Raw genomic sequence first — 22,966 nt, 5'->3', positions numbered from 1 at the left:
GGGGTTATGCCGGCTGTAACTGCACTATGTAACTTTCCTGTGCAGGTAGGAACACAGCGCCACTGTGGTCTGGTACACCGCAATTCTGCTAAGCTCCAGAGACTGAACTCAAGCTCGTTACCTGTACTGGAAACGGCAACGGCGCGGCAACGGTGCTGTTGCAAACAAAATGCCAGAGGTGGGTAGAGTAGCCAAACATTGTACTCAAGTAAGAGTATAGTTACTTTAGAATAATATTACTCAAGTAAAAGTAAAAAGTAGCCATTCAAATATTTACTTGAGTTAGAGTAGAAAGTACTTGGTGAAAAAGCTACTCAAGTACTGAGTAACTGCTGAGTAACCTCTGATTTGTTTGTTTAATGGTCAGTGCGTAAATGTAGGCCTAATCAAATACACAGAAATATAATAGCAATGAAAAAATTCAGATATTGCCAAAGAACATCATTTAACAACTAAGACAACTAGACACTAAGACTTTTTTTTTTTTTTTTTTTTTTTACAAAGTAACATAAATTAAGACAAATTCAGCCACAATAACTTACATAGGTCTATGAACTGTCTGAGACTAATGCCAGAACCAGGTATTTAAACCCAGAATGGTTGGTCCTATGATTGGTTTCTAGTGAAACCAAAGTCACATGACCACACCCCCGAAACTGGAGGGGTGGTCATGTGACTAGGAGTCACATGTCTCCAGGTGTAAACTTCATGGGGAGGAAGAAAAATAAGATGACCTGTATGACTGAGAACCTTCACCAAAGACGGTTTTATTCACGGACATTATCCACGACATACCAGGGCTGACGTCATCCTAATCATTTACTAGCCGCAGTTTCTCAAATTTGAGGCGGAGTGGCCGTCCTGTTTACCGCGGAGATTTTGTGTGCAGTCATGTGACTGCCTGGCTCTGTCTGATTGGTTACACGGAGGCAAATGTCGTGAGTGGCTACACCTGATTGGTGAAACGCAGTCATGTGACAGAGGCTCGGCAGTATCTCATTAAAACAAAACAATTTTCACATTAGATCTATAAGAAAAAGTAGCGAGTAGCGACCGGAATGTAGCTCAATGTAACGGAGTAAAAGTACCGCTTCTTCTGAAGAAATATACTCAAGTAAAAGTAACAAGTATGCTCCATTGAAACTACTCTTAGAAGTACAATTTATCCAAAAAGTTACTCAAGTAAATGTAACGGAGTAAATGTAGCGCGTTACTACCCACCTCTGCAAAATGCACATAGGCTACTGTGCTTCTCCGGGTAGCTACAGGTAGCAGACAGTTGCTCTTCTCAACCAGAGTACCAGTACCACGAATCCTACATAGTGGTGCTTGAATAAGCATCACAATTAATGCATTACACAATTTGGTCCCATATTCATCACCCAAATTCTTATCACTTTATGAAAGTGACAAATTATCTTTAGTAGAGATGAGTAGTCGTAGGCACATGGAGCACAAAGGATTCCAGTGACATCACCGGCCTTGTGAACGCCCTCACAAGAGGTTAAATACCTGGAGCTCCACACCAGATAGTTGGACCTGTCCCAGCCTGGTCAGATGCGTACATGAACTGATGAAGCCTCTTGGATGAGAGGTGAAACGTCTTCCTAGACAACCAAATCCAGTTGCTTTTGATTTAAATTTCTTTGGGGATAACGATGACCTGGACAGATGCGAATATTCACAGGCTTAGTAGAGATGAGCATAACTTGAACTTTTAAAAAAATGGATTCTCTGTGAAATTGTCAAGGATGCAATGTTGTGGCATTAATAATCTTAAAGCAGAAGTAAGTGATATATTTGTGTTAATATAAGTCTTAAATAGTTATATCTTCCGACAGCAATCACTTACATAGAGTGTTTGGTCTGAAACACGGGTCTGTCAGTCACTCTGCTCTGCTCTGAGCCGAGGAGAAAACATTTATCGTATCCTACAGTTTTTATCCAATGAGGAGAGAGAACGGCATGCAGGGCTGTGTGTGCAGCCAAGGGACGCCGTGAATGTGGCGACGTAGGGACGAGGACTGTTATGGTGCGTTCAAGGAAACTCGTATTTTTCCGACCGTGAAGTCATACCAGTTCGATCTGGTACGAGTTCACCGGTCGGAAGTTACGAGTGGCCGTTATAGTGACTTTCACCGGTAAAACAGGTCGGAAAAACACGAGTGGGTTGCCTGAAACGCTACAAAGTCGTAAGTTGTGACTTGAAGCTGTAATTTACGATTTCAAAAGCCTGCCTGGAACGCAGCATTAGCGAAAACGACCGGACCACTTACTTCTGCTTTAATGTAGTTTGTGACTGTTAAGGTGAAAAGCATCTATACATTTAATACCATGACAACGTTTAGCCTAGTTGTGGCATTGGCCAAGTAACTGGCACACACTAAAAAAAAGGTTTTAAAACATGAATGAAACGCTTTGGATGACTTGCAACTTTTTGCAAACATGCAATAAGGTTTTGATGTACCATGGAACTGTCTGCACTAAGGTTGTTTGGAAAAATGAACCACACAGATCGAGATAAAATGAAAGTAAAAAAAAAAAAAAAGTGCCTCCTCCTCCTCCTGTGTCAGCCGTCATCATGGCACTAACCACACCTCATACAGGTTGGAGGCTCACGTCACTTTAAATAGCCTGCTCCCGCCCCCAGCCCGGTCCTCTTTTAACATAGAACCATAATATGTAGCTTACTACATCCGACCGCTTGAGACACCCGGCTGGACGCCTTTACAAGCCGAGTCCCATTCAGACTTCAACTTTTATCAGAAGGAAAACTGATACAAAAACACTAACTTATCCCCCCTCCCCCTACCTCTTGTTTGTTGGGCCGGGTCTGAAATCAGAGGACGGGACTTCGAGGAGAAAGTACGACACAGTTGTTTTTTTTTCCTCTTCGTCTAACCCCCGAAGATGTGTCGAACCTGAGGTTTACAGAAAGAGAGAGGGAGAAAGGGAGAGAGGGAGAGAGTGGTGGGGGGAAACGGCGGATTGAAACTCCTCATCATTGAACGACCGACAACAACAAGTTGCTGTGTTTCGATGGAAACGACTAGTTGAACGTTGGAAGTTTCCTGGGGCTAGTACAGCGGGAAGAGAGGAAGAGGAGCCGTACAACAGCAGCAGCAGCAGCAGCAGCAGCAGCCATACATTTGAAGAGCACGTTACCTGCTTGCTGCACCACGCCGCGGTGAAGACGAGAGGTAAGCGGACTGACTGCACCGTTAGCTCCCGTTACTGCATTCCACTTGGCGTTCCACTTCGCGTTCCACTTCTGCGTTCCACTTCCACGACCGTTGGAAAGTTAACTTACGTACCGCCTCAAAACGTAGACCGCTCCTCGGGCACACACACCACACAGACACACACAGACACACACACACCTTTAGGCAGCTATTTTTAGACATAAAACGGGACAGTCATTCTACCCGGAGGATTTTATGTGAAGTTTTTTAACTTGAGGAGCCCGACCGACCAAACTTCGCCGACATGACGACACCACCCTAGCATCCGAAGCCTCTCTCTCTCGTGCTCGGCCGTTTGGAGCCGTTAAAGGGACTCGACACTTCAAAGTGAAGCTAGCTAACAGCACACACAGGCCTTTGCTTGTCCTGATGTCGGGGATGTTTGCTCGGTAAACTCCGCGATAAGAGAAGGTCGTGAAACCATTCAGGCCTGACCACTAATGCACTAAAGAAAGCACAGTAACACCACCTGGAGAAATACATACAAGTGAGTACCAAAAGATAAACGGGCCTATTTTCTTTCTTTTTTTAATGGTTTAATTTATGTATGCGTAAAAAAAAGTTTTCTAACGTAAGCTGGATATGTCGCCGCTAAAAGTTTTCCCCTGCTTTCTACTTTTTTCAAATGAGTGATTCGCACTGAAAAGTAAACGTGGCTCCCGAGTGATAGTCATTCAAGTTAGTTAGTTGTGTGGAAACTTATTCAAACTCCATCTCAGTGAGTCAGACGGTCTTGTTCCGCTATGTCCGGGAGACTCCCCGCTTGCGCCATGCACACGCGCCCAGCCACTCCCTGTGCACGGGTTTACGCAAACAGCGTAGACAGCAGTGACAGACACAAGCCATGTTTCCATCCAAAGTGATAAGAATTACTGAGAAATTAGCATTAAAAGAAATTCAAATCCTGTGTGTTTCCACTAACAGTACGTCCGTCACAACGCAACCTGTAGCCTACATGTGTCCGTGTGCGTGCGTGTGTGAGAGAGAGAGCCACCACCACAGACTTTATTAAAGGGATACGCCAACTTTTTTTTTCTTCATGTCTTGCTTCACTCCCGAGTCCATGACCAGCAGATAGACACTATCCTTTCGACTGTGCGTGCAGTAACAAGGGAGATACGGGCAGAGCTGGCGCACTGCTAATTAGCTTAGCTCAAACGCTGGAAGTGCATAGGTAGTGTTAGTCTGCCTCCTACCCAAGACAAAATCAGCAGTCAGAAGCTGATTTCATTTTAGCTCTAAACTCTGTAAATATATCACTTTGTCAACATTTCAAACATTTTTAGGTGAGAAAGTAGCGGTTTAGATCAGCAATGTGCCGTTAATTTGTCTAAATACCAGCTGTTTACAATTTTGTTCGGACGAATTCGGCACTACTCAAGCTAGCCATTGTGACCAACGCACTTCCGGTTACTTTCACAAAATAAAACACCCTTTGCCCTTTACATAGAGAAAACAATGGCGATGGAATTTGTGCTTTCACTTTGAAATAGGAAGCTAACCTACCCTCGATGTAGCTAGCTTGAACCAAAATAAACTGTCTTTGCTTGAACCCTCCGTTTTGATCGATCTCGTCCCATTACCAGCATTTGACCGCTCAAGATGCCATACTGGAGAGTTTTGTGAGCTCTGAGACGAAGATCGGCCCGCCCGTTTCCGTCTAGAGTTGCTGAAGAGTTTTTCTGATGACTTTAGGTGGAGGCAGGCTAACACTACCCATACACTTCCAGCGTTTGAGCTAAGCTAATTAGCGGTGCGCCAGCTCTGCCTGTATCTCCCTTGTTACTGCACGCACAGTCGAAAGGATGGTATCTATCTGCTTGTCATGGACTCTGGAGTTAGACAAGAAAGACATGAAGAAAAAAAAAATGTTGGCGTATCCCTTTTAATGGGAAGCGCTGGATGCGCTGGTTGATGAAGTTTTGTTTTTACTGAGGAGGAACTATGAAGAACTGTGCAGTGGAAAGGGAAAAAGAAAAAAAACATCATTATGAAGGTGTGGGGGCTTTTATTTTGCTGTGGTGGTGCGGAATGGAAACCCTGTTGTCTTGTGAGTGAACTGCAAACACGGGAGCAGTTGGGGTGTTGGGGTGAATGTCAACTTAATTCAAACATAACTGTTTCCATCTTTCCAAAAATTGCAAACTGTCATAGAAACAAAAGCAAAGAACAAAAATGCAATTTATATCCCAATAAAGTTTTCAACAAGCCTGCTCACTAAACATAAAAACAAACTCATTTTTCATTTTTTAAAATATTGAATATAGCTTAGCCTCATTTTAAAGCTGACGATGTGCCCAACAATAATCCGCGGTTCATTTTTATCCATGGCGACCAGATAATCCTACGTTTTGTCATCTGTCCCCTCCATGCTACTGCTAATTTCCGTCAGACTGAGCATCCTCTACGCATATGAAGGTTATCCTGTCAATCAAAATCACGAGGGTGACGTCCTTTTAATCAAATAGTAGAGTCCATAAGGTATCTTCTGATGTATAACAATCTCTGATTGGGCAACTTTTTCACCCCAAATAACCCCTGCACAACCTAATTTATTCAGTGTCAAGTTGAGTTGAGAAGCATTGAAGACAGACACGTACGCACACAGTGACACAGTCGATGCTGTATTTCTCTGCGACATTTGCTGTTTTTAGTGCATAGTCCCCGGTCGTTTTTATTTATTTTTCTTGCCATTTTTTCCACTACCATGGCGAAGAGGGTGTTTTTCAGCGATGGAGGTACTTCGGATGCTGAGGGAAAGTGAGGAGGAATTCGAGGACGACGACAGCTCTGATATTGACAGCGTGGACTCGGTCGAAGAAGACGCTTTTGAGCAAGGGGAAGATGTCTTGCTCGACCAAATGTAAGTAATTACCTATATTGAATTGTTAAGTGACCGATCATGCTATTTTTTTTGCTGATAGTAAAATAAATAACAAAAGGAGAACAGCACATGAGAAAGATCAAAATGAGCTAATGACAGCTTGGTCGCTAATGTGTAAAAATAAACGAAGGGATTTAGAAATAAAGGCCTCCCTCAAATAAAAGCCTGCTTCCAAGCCTACCGTAGCCTACGTCACACTGAGCTGTCAGATGCACCCACTATGTCAGATGCCAGGTTGCTGTATGGAGCCAGGCTGGCTGCATATCACATCAAAAATATTGTTGTATACAGATAGATACATGTGTGTGTGTGGTGTATATGTAATGAATTCATAATCATGACTAATCATAAAAAATGATTGTATTGTTCTTATTAGTAAAGCAGAATTGTGCTGCAAAATGGCAGGCCACTTGTGATAAGACATGTGTGAGAATGAATGAATTGTTTTTATTTATTTTATTTTAGTAGGCTATATGTAGCTAGATGGGTAGATGGATATATGTGTGTGTGTGTGTGTGTGGTATAGTGAATTCATAATCATGACTAATCACAAAATAATATTGCTTTTTCTTTTACTTTTTTTCAGTAATGAAGATGCCTCTCCTTCCTGTCCCTGTCCTGTTCCTGGACCCTCCACTGCCCTTATGCAGTCTCCAACCATCCCTCGTCCTCCACCTGCCACTCCTCCTCAGTCTCCCAGTCCTAACTCCCAGTCTTCCTCTCCGACTGTTGAGCGTCCTTGCAAGCGTGCAGCTACTGTGAGCACAACAAGAACGCCAACAAAAACGCCAAGAAGAACGCCAACAAAAACGCCCACAAGAACGCCCACAAGAACGCCAACAAAAACGCCCACAAGAACGCCCACAAGAACGCCAACAAGAACGCCCACAAGAACACCAAAAAGAACGCCAACAAAGAGGCCGGCTGTTGTCCCACAGCATCAGGATCAGAACCAGTGGCATGGCGTTGACAAAGAGGATGAGGTCCCTCATCAGTTCTCCTTCTGTCCACGGAGAACTCCTGGAGTGCAACTGGATCGTCAGAAGGACTACAGCCCTTCTGAACTTTTCATGCTGTTCTTCAGTGAAGATGTTGTTAAGGTTCTCTGCCAACATACAAACAAGAATGCAGAGCGCCGGCCCCTGACAGCACAGTGGAAGCCTGTGGACACCGAGGCCATTATGAAATACATGTCCATCGTTATATATCTTGGCCTGGTGAAGCCCTCTGCCATGAGAGACCTGTGGAGGAAGGATCGCCTGCACGGCCACCCCTTTCCCTCCAGTGTGATGGCAGGCTACAGGTTTGAGCTGATCGGGACATTCCTGCACATGAGTGACCCAGCAGCTGACCTTGTGAATGACCAGCTTAGAGGCCAGCCTGGTTATGACCCCCTGTGTCGCCTGAAGCCACTACAAGACCAGATCCTGATGGCGTGTAAGGCATATTACCATCCCTACCAGAACCTGGCCATTGATGAACGCATGGTAGCCTCAAAAGCTAGGCATGGCATGAAACAGTACATGAAGGACAAGCCGATAAAGTGGGGTTTCAAGCTGTTTGTACTGGCTGATGGCAAGACAGGCTACACATGCAACTTCAATGTGTACCAGGGGAAAGCACACACTCCTAGCGGAAATGGTCTGAGCTACGATGCTGTTGTAAACCTGCTCGACGTGCCCTTCCTCGGGACAGGCTACAACGTGTACGTGGATAACTTCTACACCAGCACAGCTCTTTTTCTCCATCTCCACCAGATCCGCTATGGGGCCTGTGGCACCATCAGGGAAAACAGGCTTGGTTTCCTAAATGCTCTCCCGAAGACAGCAGAACGAGGGGACATGAGGTGGCTCAGGGAGGGTCCTCTGCTGTATGTCAAATGGAAGGACACAAGGGATGTAACTGTGTGTTCTTCGCTTCATAAGGCCTATGGTGGGGACACGGTGCAGCGGCGGGTCAGGAACCATGATGGCAGCTGGACGAGGCGCACTGTACCTGTACCTGAGCCGGTGAGGGAGTACAACAAGTACATGGGGGGAGTGGACTTGTCTGATGCTCTCATCAAGTACTTCAGTGTGACCCAGAAGACGATGAGGTGGTACAAGAAGCTGTTTCTCCACTTTATCGACATCGCTGTGGTCAACAGCTTCATCCTTCACAAGGAGTTGGCTATGGAGAAGCAGAGGACTCCCCTGACCCAGAAGAGCTTCAGGGAGGCACTGTGTTTGGAGCTAGCTGACTGGGGGATGACCATTAAGAGTGAGGAGGTCAAAGCAGAGCCGGCTGACTTAAAGGGGATGACCATTAAGAGTGAGGAGGTCAAAGCAGAGTCACAGGAGGCAGCTGCTGAAGACAAGCTGAAGCTGAAGGGATGTCTTCCTGTAACTGTCACAGATGTGAATGCTTCAGACCCTCGCAACAAGGCCACCTCTGGGAGGCAGTACTGTGTGAACTGCAGTGCTCAAGGAAAGCGGAGCAAGACCATTTTTAAGTGTAGGTCTTGTGATGTGCCTCTCTGCATGATTGCAGATCGTCTCTGTTTCACAGAGTGGCATGACCGCAAGAGCAGTAAGACTAAGAAGGACTGAAATTTCAGCCAGGTGTCTGTCCTGACAGACAATTGAACTTGTAAATAGTTGTTTTTACCATGTTTTTTACCGTGTTTTTTCCTGTGTTTTTCAAAAGTTACCAGTTTCTCCAGCGTGTTCAAGTTTTTTCTAGTTCATGAGTCCAATTTTTCCAGTGCTCCTAGACCTGCTCTTCTCATGACACAGTTTGTCAGTCTTCTCCACTCACAGCCTACACCCACCTGGTCCCTCTGACCCCCCCACCCCCAGTGTCACCCAGTAAGCAAGGTCTCTACAAAAAGAGTGTTTTTACTGCCCCAGGTTTTAATGTAATAATGAAACTCAATAATAAAAGTCAATACATGAACTATTTCAAAGGTCTTTGATAATTTAAGCCATCACTGATGGTTGTGGGATGTTTACTTCTGGAGTTATAAAGCTTCAAAATAATGAATCCCGCTCTGTCCCGGTTGCTGCCGTAGTGTCCTTGGGCAAGACACCTTACCCGCCTTGCTCCTGATGGGTCGTGGTTCGCGCCTTGCATGGCAGCTTCCGCCATCAATGTGTGAATGTGTGTGAATGGGTGAATGTGATGTACTGTAAAGCGCTTTGGGTATCGTTCAGGTATAGTAAAGCGCTATATAAATACAAGACTATTACCATAACAATATAAAACAGGCGAAAATAGGTCAAATTCATGTTTGGATGGGTTTTGGACACCATATATCCATCAACCTAAATGAAAATTTCAAATGGTATTTTACTTATGTAATTGGTGTTCCTAAAGGCAATCATGTTTGTGATTAAAATCTGTTGGAAAAAAATTAAATCTCACTGAAATCTTGCAGGGTGCATTTTAGACAAATTGGGCCATTTTGGATAGGTTTGGCACACTGGAGATCGCCAGGGGACACAGTTTGGTAAAAACTCTATTGTGCCTCAGTAGTTTTACATATCAACCTAAAATTTGGTACACATGTGGACAGGGAGTGTGTGAACCATATATGTAAAATTCAAACTGTTTTATAACTAGGATTTTGAAATATCACCTTTTCACATAAAATTTCAAACTCTTTTTTTTTTTTCCAAAAGTATTTTCACTAGCCCTAATTTCTATGGAATGACTCAACTCAGTATTTTAAGTCAATAGATGAAAAGGGACAAATGTTTTCTTTAATTTAAGCCATCAACAATAGTTGTGGAATGATTATAGTTATAAAGCTGTAATTACAGTGATACAAAAACAGGCGAAGAAACTGCCTCTGCATGAAGGGGCTAAATGATGACTGCAACTCTGAAGCAGCTTCAAAACAGCCTGAGAAGCTTTGACTCTGTCTTACAGAGCTTTAGCTGTAAAAAGTATAGTATAGGAGTCATTCATTTGTGCCCTGTAGGCAAGTCAAATTAATGCTATTTACATAATTTAGCATTACAAACATTATCTCCAAGGATTTTTACAATCTGCATAGCGACAAAGGACAACCTCCACGCTCCAAGGCTTTTAAAAACACACACACAAAAGATCCCTGTAAATGGGTGTTTGACTGATTTTTTGTTTTTTTTCTTTTACAGTTGTAGAGTAGTAACTGCTAAGCCTGTGGAAACTAATGTCTGAAGTCCCCTGTGGCTTTGGAGACAGGTTTTTAAAGCCTGCAGGGTTATCATACCCTGAGGCGTTAGACCTTCATCTCTTATAAGTATCTCAGGGAGATTAACAACTTAACAAAAAAAAAACTCAACACCACAAAGATTGTGTTTGTTTACATTGCAGTGAGGCCTAACAACATGTTGAATACATTTCCTCCCTCAGGGAATATTTTGAAGCCTGCATTGTTTACTTGCTTGCAGGATTTGTCTCCATGCGTTGCCACCACTAGTGAGCACAGGAAGAGTTTATAACTGTCGGTGTGCTCATACAGTTGCACAAGAGCAACCAAAATGTTGGCCTTTGCTGGTGGTCAAAGACTACTCGTGGTATCTTTTGAGCCTTGGACTTAACAAGGAGGCAGTGGGCACTAAAGAAAGTTTCCTTTGAGTTTCATTACGGGACGTGTAGGAGTTTTGTTTTTAGTTTGACTCATTCTAGGCTACAGGTCATAGCAGACAGCCATGGGAGCGGTTGTTAGTGTCTTTCCAATACTTAATCATGCTGAGTTACCTGGAGTTGTGAATTAAAATGTGTTTGTTGTGATAATCGATGCCTGTTTTGTACCCTTGTGGCTGGTGCTGTATACCACACTGTCTGTATAAAATGTTTAAAAGGCTCTATAAATAAAGTTGGGCAAAAAAATTGTTTGTCCAAAAGAAATAAGAATAAAGTCACACCTGTTCCCAAACACTAAACCTTTGTTGCTAAAGCAGCAGATTGCGTCATGGCCGTACCGGGGGGAAAAAAACGGTGCTTGTATTAAAAATGTTTGAGCATTTACTGAGCGGTGAGTAATGAAGCTGGACTACATGATGTACTAGTAATGCCAGAGTAATACAACAAACCAATGAATACAGACAGCATCTTCGGTGATAAAAACACAGTGAACAGACGCCTGTTGTTTGGCTTGAATAGATTTTAGAGGGTGAATCGTTTTTTCTTTTATTCCACAATGTGTTTCATTTGAAACTGGAAAAAAAGACCAGAGCTGTGATGTATCCAGCACCAGTGTGCTTCTGGTCTCACGTGTTTGTTAGACTTTATACTGGATGATCTGTCAACATGGGTTGGCCAACAAAATAAGTTTATCTTTCGCAGTGGTTACCTGCCAAAACTGCTGGAACCAGATCCAACTATTTGATGTCCTGCAGTCAGTTACTGTCTGCTACAGAGAGGCTGGTGCAGCTGTCACCCTCCTGAAAGAACACACTGTGGTGTATATACTGTATTCAAGATACAAACATTTTAGCTTCTAATAATACCAGTTTGCTACCCGATGACATTTAGATAAAAAAATATATACCGGTACATACTGTATGTACTTTACTTTGCCATTTCAGAGACATGATTCACTCCTGCAAGCCTCTGCAGCCCTGAGGCTGGCTTCCAGTTAGTCAGTAAAACCTTCTGTGTGTTCATTCAAATCCCATAAGTCCACAGAGAGCTCGCTCTCTGTTTGAAGCATTTAAAAGAGTTAAAACATGACCTGCATTTGGTTTAAGCGCAATGGGTGAGAAACTAAGTAGATGTGTTAAATTTCAGAGACAGTTTTTTAATAGAGAGGTGAGGAGGAAGGCTCTTTGGAGTCTGCTCACTGATTAACTTTAACAGACAAGACAGTTGATGTTTCACAGCTGTTGTTTTAAGTTAAAGCAATTTATCTTTAAACAGCAAAGGCTACCCTGTTGTAAGTTTAAAAAAGAAAAAACACATTCTTGGGGTTAAAGTCCACACACACCATCCACGTTATAGGGTGTCAAGAAGTTGAGAAAGGGTAGATTGCCCTGCACAGCACAGATTAGATCCTCACATTGTCAGGAATTGAGTCCATGAAGAAAGGAAGGAGTTCACAGCACACAATGTGGTCACTTAAATACTGATTTATTATATTATTTAAAAGTTAAGCAACGCGTTTTGCCCAGTGGGCTTCATCAGGCTTAAGGATGGTGTCAAGAAGTGTTTGTGTTGCTCACACTTTGTCACAAAGCTTTGGCGGCAGATGCAAAGGTGCAGCAGTATATGATGATGATCAGACTCGAAATCTGCTGATGTGAAACTGCTGTACTGAAGTCCACAGGTGGTTAAGTCTCCACTGAGGAGCTGCCACTGATTACAGTAGCACTGGTGTCACCCCAGTTTGTTTTGGCTGTAGAGTATCTTTACATCTATGTCAGGGTGACTGTTTATGTTTTATAGGTTATAGTGGAAATGATTAACACTCGGTTAACACACAAGACAAGTAATCTTGCTCAAGAGGTTCTCGGCAGACGTGGTGTTTGTTGTGCAATATCCTTTGTGTGATTTAAACATACAGTTACAAATTAATGGGAAATGTATTAATGTAAAATGTGTCATCATAACAAGGCCATACTGGTTATACAAATACTTTTTCTGTAATCTTCTGACAATTCAACATAGGTCCTTTTTGTCAGATATCATATACATGGAGACGTCCAATGTGGCAGTTGCTGGAAATATGAGACTTTTTTTTCCTAAGTGTCAGTAAATGTGTCATCCAGCCGTAGACAGTTTGTTAATGTATTTTCAAGAACAGTAATTTATTGCCACACTTGAGCCCAGCTTAGTGCCCTGGGTGAATTCTTGTAGGTATTTTGAAGGCCGCTTTGTGCAACATAACGCAATCCTCCCTCCATCTGGAACAGGAAGTTGTCCAGATACGCTGCCTGTTGCCTGATGCTCGGGTGAGATTAATCACTGCCGATCAATACTCACTCCTCTCAGGCCGCTTTGTTTCCTCTCCTTCCTCTCAGGATATTGTCACGGCTGAGTGACTTTTCTATATTTATCTAATGGAAAATGAATGGAGATCACAGAGGAGACAAAACCATCTTTCTTTTTTAATACCTATCTTAATTTCCTTCCACAAGGTATAAAAAAAAAAGAAAAAGATGAAAATCATTTTCTCTCTCATTTTTAGGATGTTGTCTGGCCTGTATGAGACGATATGGGCGGACTGGATTTGGTTTCCTGAAGGCCACGGCTGGGCCGACCTGACAGATCACGATGATGTAGTCTTCCCTAAAACCAGAGACCTCTGGGTTACTGTCCCTGTCGCACTCTGCTTCCTGGTCATCAGACAAATATTTGAGAGGTGAGTCAGTCCGTCATTTGCCTGTTAATCTGCCTGTGTGTGTGTGTGTGTGCGTGTGTTTTGCATGCGTCTTTGTAACAAATGTGAAATGCACAAGAAGTGTTTTCTCATCCGGCGTGTTTTCCTCCTTCCAGGACAGTAGCTGTTCCTCTGGCCTCTCTGCTGGGAGTGAGTGACAAGCAGCGTGTTCGTGCTTCTCCAAATCCCGCCCTAGAAACCTATTTCTGCCGCACATCAAAGCATCCCACACAGGTACTCACAACCGGCATACCTTAGGAAACCGACGCTGCTTTCGTACTTACTGTGTGTCCTGATTATAGAGGTCAGAGATGTTGGTGTTTTATTTGTAAATGGACCAGAATGACAGCACAGTAGCAATATAACATGTCTACACAGCCAAGTAGTAGTAGTAGTAGTAGTAGTAGTAGTAGTAGTAGTAGTAGTAGTAGTAGTAGTTTATTTAGTCTATTCAACAGAACATGATACATACATACAATTTGGATTACTATGTCAAGTTGGGGCGAAAAAGCGTAGGCTGAAGCAGCAGCTTTTTTTGCCTACCCTATTTAAAATAAAGAAAGTTGTATAACAGAGCAAGATAACGAGATAACACAATTTAAACATTGATTTTTTTTCAAATAAACTGAGATGAATAAATACGATTATCTAAGCAAGAGTCTTAAAATTTGTCAAGTTTATATACTTTATATTATATATATATATATATATATATATATATATATATATATATATATATATATATATATATATATATATATATATATATATATATATATATATATATACCAAGTTTATTACACAGGTCAATACATTCATTACTCATTCTTAATCTTATCCTTGTGTATCGTTTTGACTTGTCATTATACATTAGTATCTTAAATTTTTACTAATACTCGGCTTACTTTATTGAAGTCTTTCATGACAAGCCAGCAAGAACCATTTTTATGTCTGCAAACATCAAAGACAGCACTGACTCTTCTCTCCTGCTTTTTGTTTTGCTAGAGCTCCATAGAGAGTCTAAGTAAACAGACGGGCTGCTCAGTGCGACAGGTCCAGAGGTGGTTCAGGCGGCGGAGAAACCAGGACCGGCCCAGCAAGCTGAAGAAGTTTCGGGAAGCAAGGTAGCTGAATGTCTTGAACAAACAATCAAACCGTTTACAGTGGTTTAAAGACCAGAACTGGAGTCTGTTCCAGAAAGCAGGTTTAACAAACTCTGGTCCTAACCCCAAACTCTTGAGTTGACTAATCCGGACTGAGATTTTGGTTCAAGAGTAGCTGATCTGAATCAGCTTTATGAATAATCAAGTGCTGGAGTAATACTACTAAAAAATGTTATGCTTCTGAGCTTGCACCTGTTCACCCGTCTCCCACTCCATTCTCACAAAAACAGTAGCTCAGGAGTATGACCATAATTTAATTGGTAATCCTGCTCACATGTGTTTATTCAGCTGTGACCTGATTGAGACAGATAAAATGTCCTGTTGGCAGCAGAAAATGAAATTACACTGATAAGAGAAAAGTTTATTTACAATCCTATGACATGACATGACATGACATGTAATAACCTTTAGTCCAGTCCACTGGTGGCTTGATCATTTTGATGATTTGACATTGAAAAAACATTTATGTTAAAACTGATTATACATCTCTAGACATCTATTTTACATTTAAAAAAATACTGCTCAACACCATAATTTGTCATACGTTTAAGAATGATATAAATTATACAACAGTGTGATCATGAAACAGTGTCACACTGTGATTCCTGCACTTAAGAACAATTAATGTTTCATAGCACGATAACTGACAGTTGATTTAATGTCACAGACACGGTGTAGATTTTATTCTGACCTAAGGATGAATCTAAGATGTATAATGTTTGAATGACACCGTCTCTGTCCTTAGACCGATTACACTAGTAAAGAGAGACCATGAAAAACTATAGAAATTGCACGCACATCCACAAAATCTAAAAACTGGGTGCCAGACAAAGAATCCATAAAATTGCACATCCAGTGTGCCGACTTTGTGTTTTGCCCACTAGTAAAGCGTCCCAATAAACGTCCAACTGGGATCTGTCTTCTTTCATCCTAAATGTCTACAAATGAATGCTCAATGCCATGAACAAGGAAATGAGTCTGTGTCAGATAGCTTATTCAGGGTTTGTTGAATAAAACCTGCAGGAGCGCTTTAGGGGAATTTGCCATAGTAACTAACTCTTGGGTAAAGACGTCTTTTTCGGCAGCAGGAAATTAAATCTGCTTTCTGGAATACACCCCAGATCTATTTGCCCTGCACACAAACATACCTGCTGTACTTCAGGTTATATTCTGTCCGATCCAGTAAATCTTTGGTGCTACAAGCTGCTCCATATCGTCCTATTGATTGAAATATTCTGACACACTGTGGTCCGCTAATGGAGTATTTCATCATCAGTGTTTTGGCGTTCGACCACAATGAACAAAATGGGAGGAAATATTTCTTAGAAACTGTTTGTGAGAGGGCACATGATGCGAAATGTAAAAACTAAAGTTACACGCCAGCCGTTTCCCATCATCGAGCTGAGGGAGTTTTGTGATTCAGGGTTTAAATTCCAGTGATAAGAATCATTAGTTAAGATAGGGAATTATTAAATGTCTTTGTCAGAAACCTTTAGACTCAGGTTGATGCTATAATGAATTGGTGCCATATTGTTGTTTTACCCGTTGGGACAGAATTATTTGTGCTGTGTGAAAGTATATTATGGGATGTCTGAGATTGCTGTGCATTCTTTTACAGTTGGAGATTTACCTTTTACCTTCTTGCTTTCTTTGCTGGCCTGGCAGCTCTTATTGATGTGAGTACTGTGCCAGCATCTGTGTATGTGTTAATTTTACAACATATAACCATGAAATCCATTTTTTTATCATTTATCATCACTAGACACATGTTTTATTTATTGCCTAGCCATATTATGAAATTGACTCCTTATTATTTTGTTTTTCTTCTGTGTCTTCATCAGCAAAATAGAATTAATCCATTTTTTTCCAGTAAATGCTTAATGAAAGTACAGAAATGGAGGAAATTGGATTTGAAGATTATAACCATAATGGACACAATGTTGGATGCCACGCACAATTATTGTCCTCGTGTGTTCTCGCTTGATGTTTGTACAGAGTGCTTGTGGTGTCTCGTTGGACACTTTATATTGAATCTCTCTCTCTCTCCCACCTCAGAAACCATGGTTCTATGATGTGAAGCAGATATGGGATGGCTTCCCGAAAATGGTACGCCAAGTGCTGCGACCTGAAATGTCTCTCCAGCCAGTCTCATATTTAAATATTTTAATTTTTGTGTCATTTTACACGTGCAGATCACAAAATGTGCAGAAATTGGCCTCTCTTCCCTTTTCATTTGTTTACCAAATGATTGAACTGACAAATGGACAACATGTTGGTCTAACAGATCTTTCTTTCTCCTCTCCCAGCCGCTGTTGCCTTCTCAATACTGGTACTACGTGATTGAACTGGGCTTCTATCTCTCACTGCTGTTCAGTGTAGCATCAGATATCAAACGTAAGGTAAGTGATCCGGCTGTGCTCCCGAAACTTCGTTACTTTTCTGTACCATGAAGCCTCTCAGCGACCTTCCATCAATAGCAATCACTCATTGAGTGCATAAAATAATGGGAATGATCTCTTGTGTCTTGAGGTTTGGATATTGATTTCTACATAACGATGTCCTGACTTTATGCTTTTGTATTGAGTGGAGTTGTCAGAATTCAGAATAACATTTAAGATAATGTCCATTTCTACTCACCCCGTGTCAATTTGGAAATGTCACAGTGAGTGAGCTTCTTCTGCCATTACTGTTTAACTAGAGCTCAATGAGAAACGGCACTGTGGATAGAGAGACAGAACATTTTTGCCCACAGGTCTAAACATTGTTGTAAAAGGTGGCAGACCTTCAAGACTGTCATCAAACTGCAAGGCCTCAGTCGGTCCCTGTGGTAATCTTTGAAACCAGAACAATAGATTTTGGGGCTTTCCCAGCGAGCGATCACATTGAAATTCAGCCTCTTGTTCAAGGATTTGTTTTGTAACGTTCGGTTAAGTTCCTTTTTTGCCTCTAGTCTGTGTATGGATTTAGTTTCTTTTTATAGCTGTATAATCATAGGCATTATTAGGCCTGGTCATCCGGGGCTTCAGTCCTGGATGTTTTCTGAACAGCCGCCCATCCCAAAATTATTTACGGTACTTCAAAATCGTCCCAAATCTATTCATTAGTCATCTCAGTCATGCATTAAATAACATAACACAGATTCATTTGGGTCCTCTTGTGTGTCAATGAGGAAGCACATCTACTTCACACCACACTGATTATTGTGAGAGACAGACAGAGGCATCTGGTGGTAGCTAACCGGCTAGGGCTATGGAGATGAAAACAAAAAGCATGGAAAGAGGCGGTGAGGCAGAAGTAAGGCTAAAGAAGGCAGAGGAGCAGTCACCTGTTGCTGTAACAGCAGCTGATGCATCAGGACGTCAGTGTCACGCCCAGTGGTGTTTGTTACAAAAACAACACGCCATTACCTGCTGTTATAGCTATGCAGTCGGTGTCATTTGAATTATTTAGAGGACAATACACATAAGTGGACCGGCCAAGGGTGTGTGTACGTGTATTCAAAGAATGCCGCAGCAATAGATAGATAGATATTTAAGAGGTTAAAATACCATTTTATAATCACTGTGTATTAACGAGTGGACACGAAACGGAAGCTATTAAAGCTGATGATTGATGATGTGGAGTTAAGAGAACAATAAAGAAATACTATACTGTGTAAAGAGAAACTGTGTAAACAAAATAAAAGGGAGGGGCGTCATATAGGGAGCAAGCGTTTCTCAGAAACTGTTTGTTTGTGAGAGGGCATATGCTGCGAAATGTAAAAACTATATACAGAGGCTATAGTCAGCCTCGGTTTGATTCCACCTGGTGGCCATTTGCTGCATGTCTTCCCCCTTCTCTCTGTCTCCTGTCTCTCCAACTGTCCTGTCCTTTAAAGTAATAAAAAGCCCCCCAAAATATAAAAAGGAAAACTATGTTAAATAGGTCAAATGTGGCAGATGAGGCAGTCAGTGGAAAATGCTGCGGGTTCGGTTATGGCAAGCTCAAGTTACTTGTCTTCTACCTTTGCTGCCCAGCTGCTGCGTGCATAGAGTTAATCATTTGTAAAAACCTGCATCAATCAGACGCACCCTGTCGATTAGTGACCAATTTTTACTGCTTGATCAGTTGGTGTACAAACACTTTTGGGTTTTCGTTTTACAACCCCTCTCTTTCTCTCTGTGTTTTGTTTTCCCTCTGCAGGATTTCAAAGAGCAGATCGTTCACCACGTAGCCACCATCCTCCTTATAAGTTTCTCCTGGCTGGTCAACTACATCCGGGCGGGGACTTTGATCATGTTGGTGCACGATGCCTCTGACTACCTAATGGAGGTATGACAACATGCTTACATGGCAGAAAATATATCATTTAAGAGATTAAGTTAATGGTTGATTAATTTACCCCCATAACCCACTGTTTGATAAGCTTCATGATAACAGTGTTCAGGTGATCAGGGCACAGTCCTCCCCATACAGCTGCTCACTGTCTGCCCTCTAGAGGGGAAGAAATGAAAATGTGACACTGATCCGTCTTTTTTGTTTTTTCCAGTCAGCAAAAATGTTCAACTATGCAGGTTGGAGGAAAACCTGCAACTTCATCTTCACTGTGTTTGCTGCCGTTTTCATCATCACCCGCCTTATCATCCTCCCCTTCTGGTAAACGTTGTTGTATCAGACTTACTGTTACTGTAATGACTCACTGTTTGGCAAAAGCATTGGAGAATTTGTTGCAATTATTAATATATTTCTGCCACGCTTTGCACATTTTTAATAAATGCAGAGTGGTCTGAGGTAGAAAAGTAGTCAGAAACAGATTTTTCATATAACCTTCAAAGATAAAATTTAATCAGCAAAGCAGGATTTTGCTACAGTATATGTATCTTTGTTACGATGAACAATGGCATGTAATTTTGAGTCACGCCCACACACCTCCTCATTGAATCAGATGTGTATTAATCCTCTACTGAAAACAGCCTATGAGACAGCCTTCAAAATTAAGAATGATACACACAATGTTGTGGGAGTGTTCAGACTATGATGACTATGGTTCCTTGTTGACCTCCTACTCAATAGCAGCTTGGGTACATGATGTTCAAAAGAGATCATTTCATTCATTAAAAAGACAACAATGCCATCTTACGTGGAAAGCAGACATGCTGTATCAGATCTACTGGTTCTCCATTTAATTATTTAACATCATCATGTCCTCTTGAATATAAAGCCATTTTCATACGTATTTTGCAAAAGAAATCATAAGTGTGCAACATTTCATTGGACACGCAACAACAGACACATTGTCTCGTCTCCTGGCTGCTCTCAATGGGCTTTTGAATGAGACTGACTGTAGGTGGCTCTGACTGGACTCTCTGTTCTCCCTTTGTCCAGGATCACACATACGACATACGTGTACCCCCTGACCCTCTACCCCCCCTTCCTCGGCTTCTACTTCTTCAACGGATTGATGTTCGTGCTGCAGATTCTGCACATCTTCTGGGCCGCGCTAATTTTGCGAATGGTCGTCAAATTCCTGCCAGGAAACGTATGAAGCAGCAACTTTCAGTCATTGATGTTTTTTTTTTTTTTATTCCCCCATCATGTGACACAATCACTTCCAAGCTAGCAGCTGTACAAAATGTTGTATCTTGTCTCACCTGACAGGAAATTGTCGAGGACGAGCGCAGTGATAAGGAGGAGACCGAGACAGAGGACGAAGACGAAGATCGAAAATCTAAAAATGGCCACGTGCAGAACGGCCACACCCCCCTCAACAACAACCACCACAGGAAGAGGCACTGATGGGACAGTGAGAGGCAGAGATGAGGCCGTGCGAAGAGTGACGACGGGCTCTCAACATGAGGCCCTCACATGAAAGCCAAAGAACGAGAGCGTGACATGTTGAAAGAGGCAGCAGGCAAAATACACACACATATACACACACAAACACACACCCCTGTTTAAAACCCCAGTAGTCCAATGAGGATAATTTCACCTCTCTGTGGAACACACTAAATTAAATTGAGAGGAAGACTGCACTAGAGAACCATGATGATCTGCTTAGCACCTAAGCAGTGGTGAGTGGTTTTCTCTGGACACACACCTCCTCCTCTTTTCCCTCCCCATCAGTCTATTTTGCTGTTTGCTGAGATTTTGTGCTGTTGACCAAGTTGCCATATCTGCCTGCTTGTAGCTTTATATTTTGTTACTGGAAGTCAGTGTTTTAAGAGACGCTGTGGTTAGGATGGGTATTCCCTTCCTGCACAGTCAGTTAACACTCTTCTAAGTATTACTGCCCTAAAACTTGACAGATTTATATTTTTTTGCTCTACATAACCACACTGAAGTCAGTGACATTATGAGGAGCACTAAGGTGAATGAGGTCATGTCTTTCTATGGACCATAATCAGATTAAAGTCAATTTACCGAAGTCCAGAGTGTCAGTTAACTCTGACTCTGAATCTGCCATTTTTTTTCACTTCAGTTGTTGACAACGGTTTTGAGTCAGTGTTGCTAAAATATATTTGTTGCAATGATGTTTAAGATTAAAATAATGGGTGATAAATAATGTATTTTAACAGTCTGAAACAGTGCGAGGAGATGCTACATCTGCCAGATGTGTTGAAATGTGCCTGAAGTTTGTCTTAAAAAGCTTTGCCTTATCGGAAGCCGAATGCACAGAGAAGATTTTAAAGGTTTGTTTATGTTTATGCTCGTTGTCTTTTAGTTGTTTGATTTTACTTTGCTTTGTGTTTTATTTGTTTTTGGTCCAGTCAACGGTTTAAAATTGGGAGCAAATTGTTTGAGGGTAACCCAAACTAATCAGTAACTGTTTATGAATTCTTTATGGGCTGGAACAGTCAATAGCATTTCCATTCAGTGTTGCTTTTCCCATCCATCCAAAGATGCACTTTATGGTTTGTTCTACAGATCAGCATTGACAAAATATCTCGTAAAAAAGCTTAGTTAAAGTGTTCAATTCAAATACAAACTTGACATTATTTTTATTTTAGAGAGATTTAGAGTATGATTTCAATTTTGTTTCATATTTGTTCTCATTATTATCCACCCAAGATCTTCCACAGTCTTTTGGTTCATTTTGTATTTAAAAAAAGAAAAAAGAAAAGGAGAAAAAAAAGCAGTTTAAAGAAATCTTGTGTAAAGAGGTAAAAATGAAACACCAAAGTATAGTTTACATTTTGTTCGACCATGTCATTTTCAAGTGCCTTCATCATTTCAAATGTCAATTGTAAAACATAATTTCTGTCCCTTGTTTGTCTTTATTTCTGTCATCTTTGTGCCCCAACACATTCAACACTCCATGCACTGTAAACGCTCTGGGCCTCCTAACTTTGCTGTACGCCTCGGCTCACGATGACGATGACCAATCACCTGCAGCGCCCTCTAAAGAGCTTTGCTTTGACAAAGTGTTTTTATTCTGCATTATGTGTTGCTGAGATGTAAAATCATAATAATGATGATGATGATGATGATAAAGATAACAGTGGATAACTATTGAAATGCTTTTCTGGTGCCTTTCATTTGCATCTCAAATTAATTAATTTTAGATACAAAGGTTTCAGACATTTAATAACCAAATCACGTTCAAAATGAAAGATGAAAATCAAACAAACTGCTGCCCAAGTGCAAAGAAGTGACAAAAAAAAACATCTAATAAAAGAGAAATGATAATGGCTTTTTAAGTTTTATGTATGTGAAATATGAGATACTACCCCAAAAACCCCTAACTAAATGCAACTAATAATTGGATTCATGCTTAACTGCTGCTACAGTAACAGCTGATTGTTTTGCTATTAACAAATAGTCCCCCCTATAAATTGCCAGAAAAGGTAAGGATTTGAACATACAGTGTTTTGTTTTATTTTTTGCTTTAAAAATCAATTTAATAATGGATTGATTATAATTGTTGGTTGTTTAAATGTTTTGTCTGCAAAATTTGTTAATACACAAATTGGTGAATATGTGACAGTAGCACAGTGATTTTAAACAAAACATAAGTCTAATTGCAATGTACATGTACAGCCCTGCTGACTTACTTCAGTAGTAATGTTTAAAGTTTGTCCTCAGCTATAAGAATATAATAAAAATCACTCACTGAAATACAATAAAACATTTAATTTTCATTAAAAAATCTGTTATTTGTAGCCTAAACGTCTGTGAGGAGTCTGAAGGCCAGTCATATTTGCGATTCTGGTACGTTTTCTCTGAAAATCCCTGTTTTTAGATGAAACTCTTATTCACAGGGTTTGATTCATCTATTACTTTGTGTAGTTTTGTGATTTGCTGAGAGAGAAGTGATAAAGCATTGATTCAGGATGAGCTGAGAAATGTGGGTTAT

General features: G+C 41.3%; 1 protein-coding gene and 1 long non-coding RNA gene across 4 annotated transcripts in view; one reads left to right on the top strand and one right to left on the bottom strand.

Annotated features, from left to right (window-relative positions):
• LOC146978569 (uncharacterized) overlaps positions 1-2,944 on the bottom strand; it is a 35,097-nt gene extending 32,153 nt beyond the window's left edge. For all 3 annotated transcript variants that reach the window (XR_015037099.1, XR_015037098.1, XR_015037097.1), the window contains exon 1: positions 2,813-2,944. This is a non-coding gene — a long non-coding RNA (uncharacterized LOC146978569). The remainder of the gene's footprint in view (positions 1-2,812) is intronic.
• Positions 2,664-22,122, top strand: cers2a (ceramide synthase 2a). The gene is made up of 11 exons (XM_085791337.1): positions 2,664-3,200; positions 13,280-13,453; positions 13,588-13,705; positions 14,477-14,595; positions 16,253-16,310; positions 16,690-16,740; positions 16,941-17,033; positions 18,817-18,945; positions 19,163-19,269; positions 19,999-20,152; positions 20,272-22,122. Exons 2-11 carry the CDS (start codon positions 13,281-13,283, stop codon positions 20,407-20,409), a joined length of 1,140 nt encoding a protein of 379 aa, XP_085647463.1. The 5' UTR covers positions 2,664-3,200; position 13,280; the 3' UTR covers positions 20,410-22,122.
• The last annotated feature ends 844 nt before the right edge of the window (positions 22,123-22,966 follow it).

Source organism: Trachurus japonicus, chromosome 11 (assembly GCF_045865225.1).
Source record: "Trachurus japonicus isolate A0001 chromosome 11, Traja_1.0".
Classification (NCBI taxonomy): Eukaryota; Metazoa; Chordata; class Actinopteri; order Carangiformes; family Carangidae; genus Trachurus; species Trachurus japonicus.
The sequence above is the reverse complement of the archived record's forward strand: the minus strand, read 5'-3'. Positions and strand labels throughout refer to the sequence as shown.

Coding starts and splice junctions, on each gene's coding strand:
- cers2a (XM_085791337.1), top strand. CDS start 13,281: ATGTTGTCTGGCCTGTATGAGACGATATGGGCGGACTGGATTTGGTTT. Junction 13,454..13,587: donor ATCAGACAAATATTTGAGAG/GTGAGTCAGTCC, acceptor TCCTCCTTCCAG/GACAGTAGCTGTTCCTCTGG. Junction 16,741..16,940: donor GGGATGGCTTCCCGAAAATG/GTACGCCAAGTG, acceptor CTCCTCTCCCAG/CCGCTGTTGCCTTCTCAATA.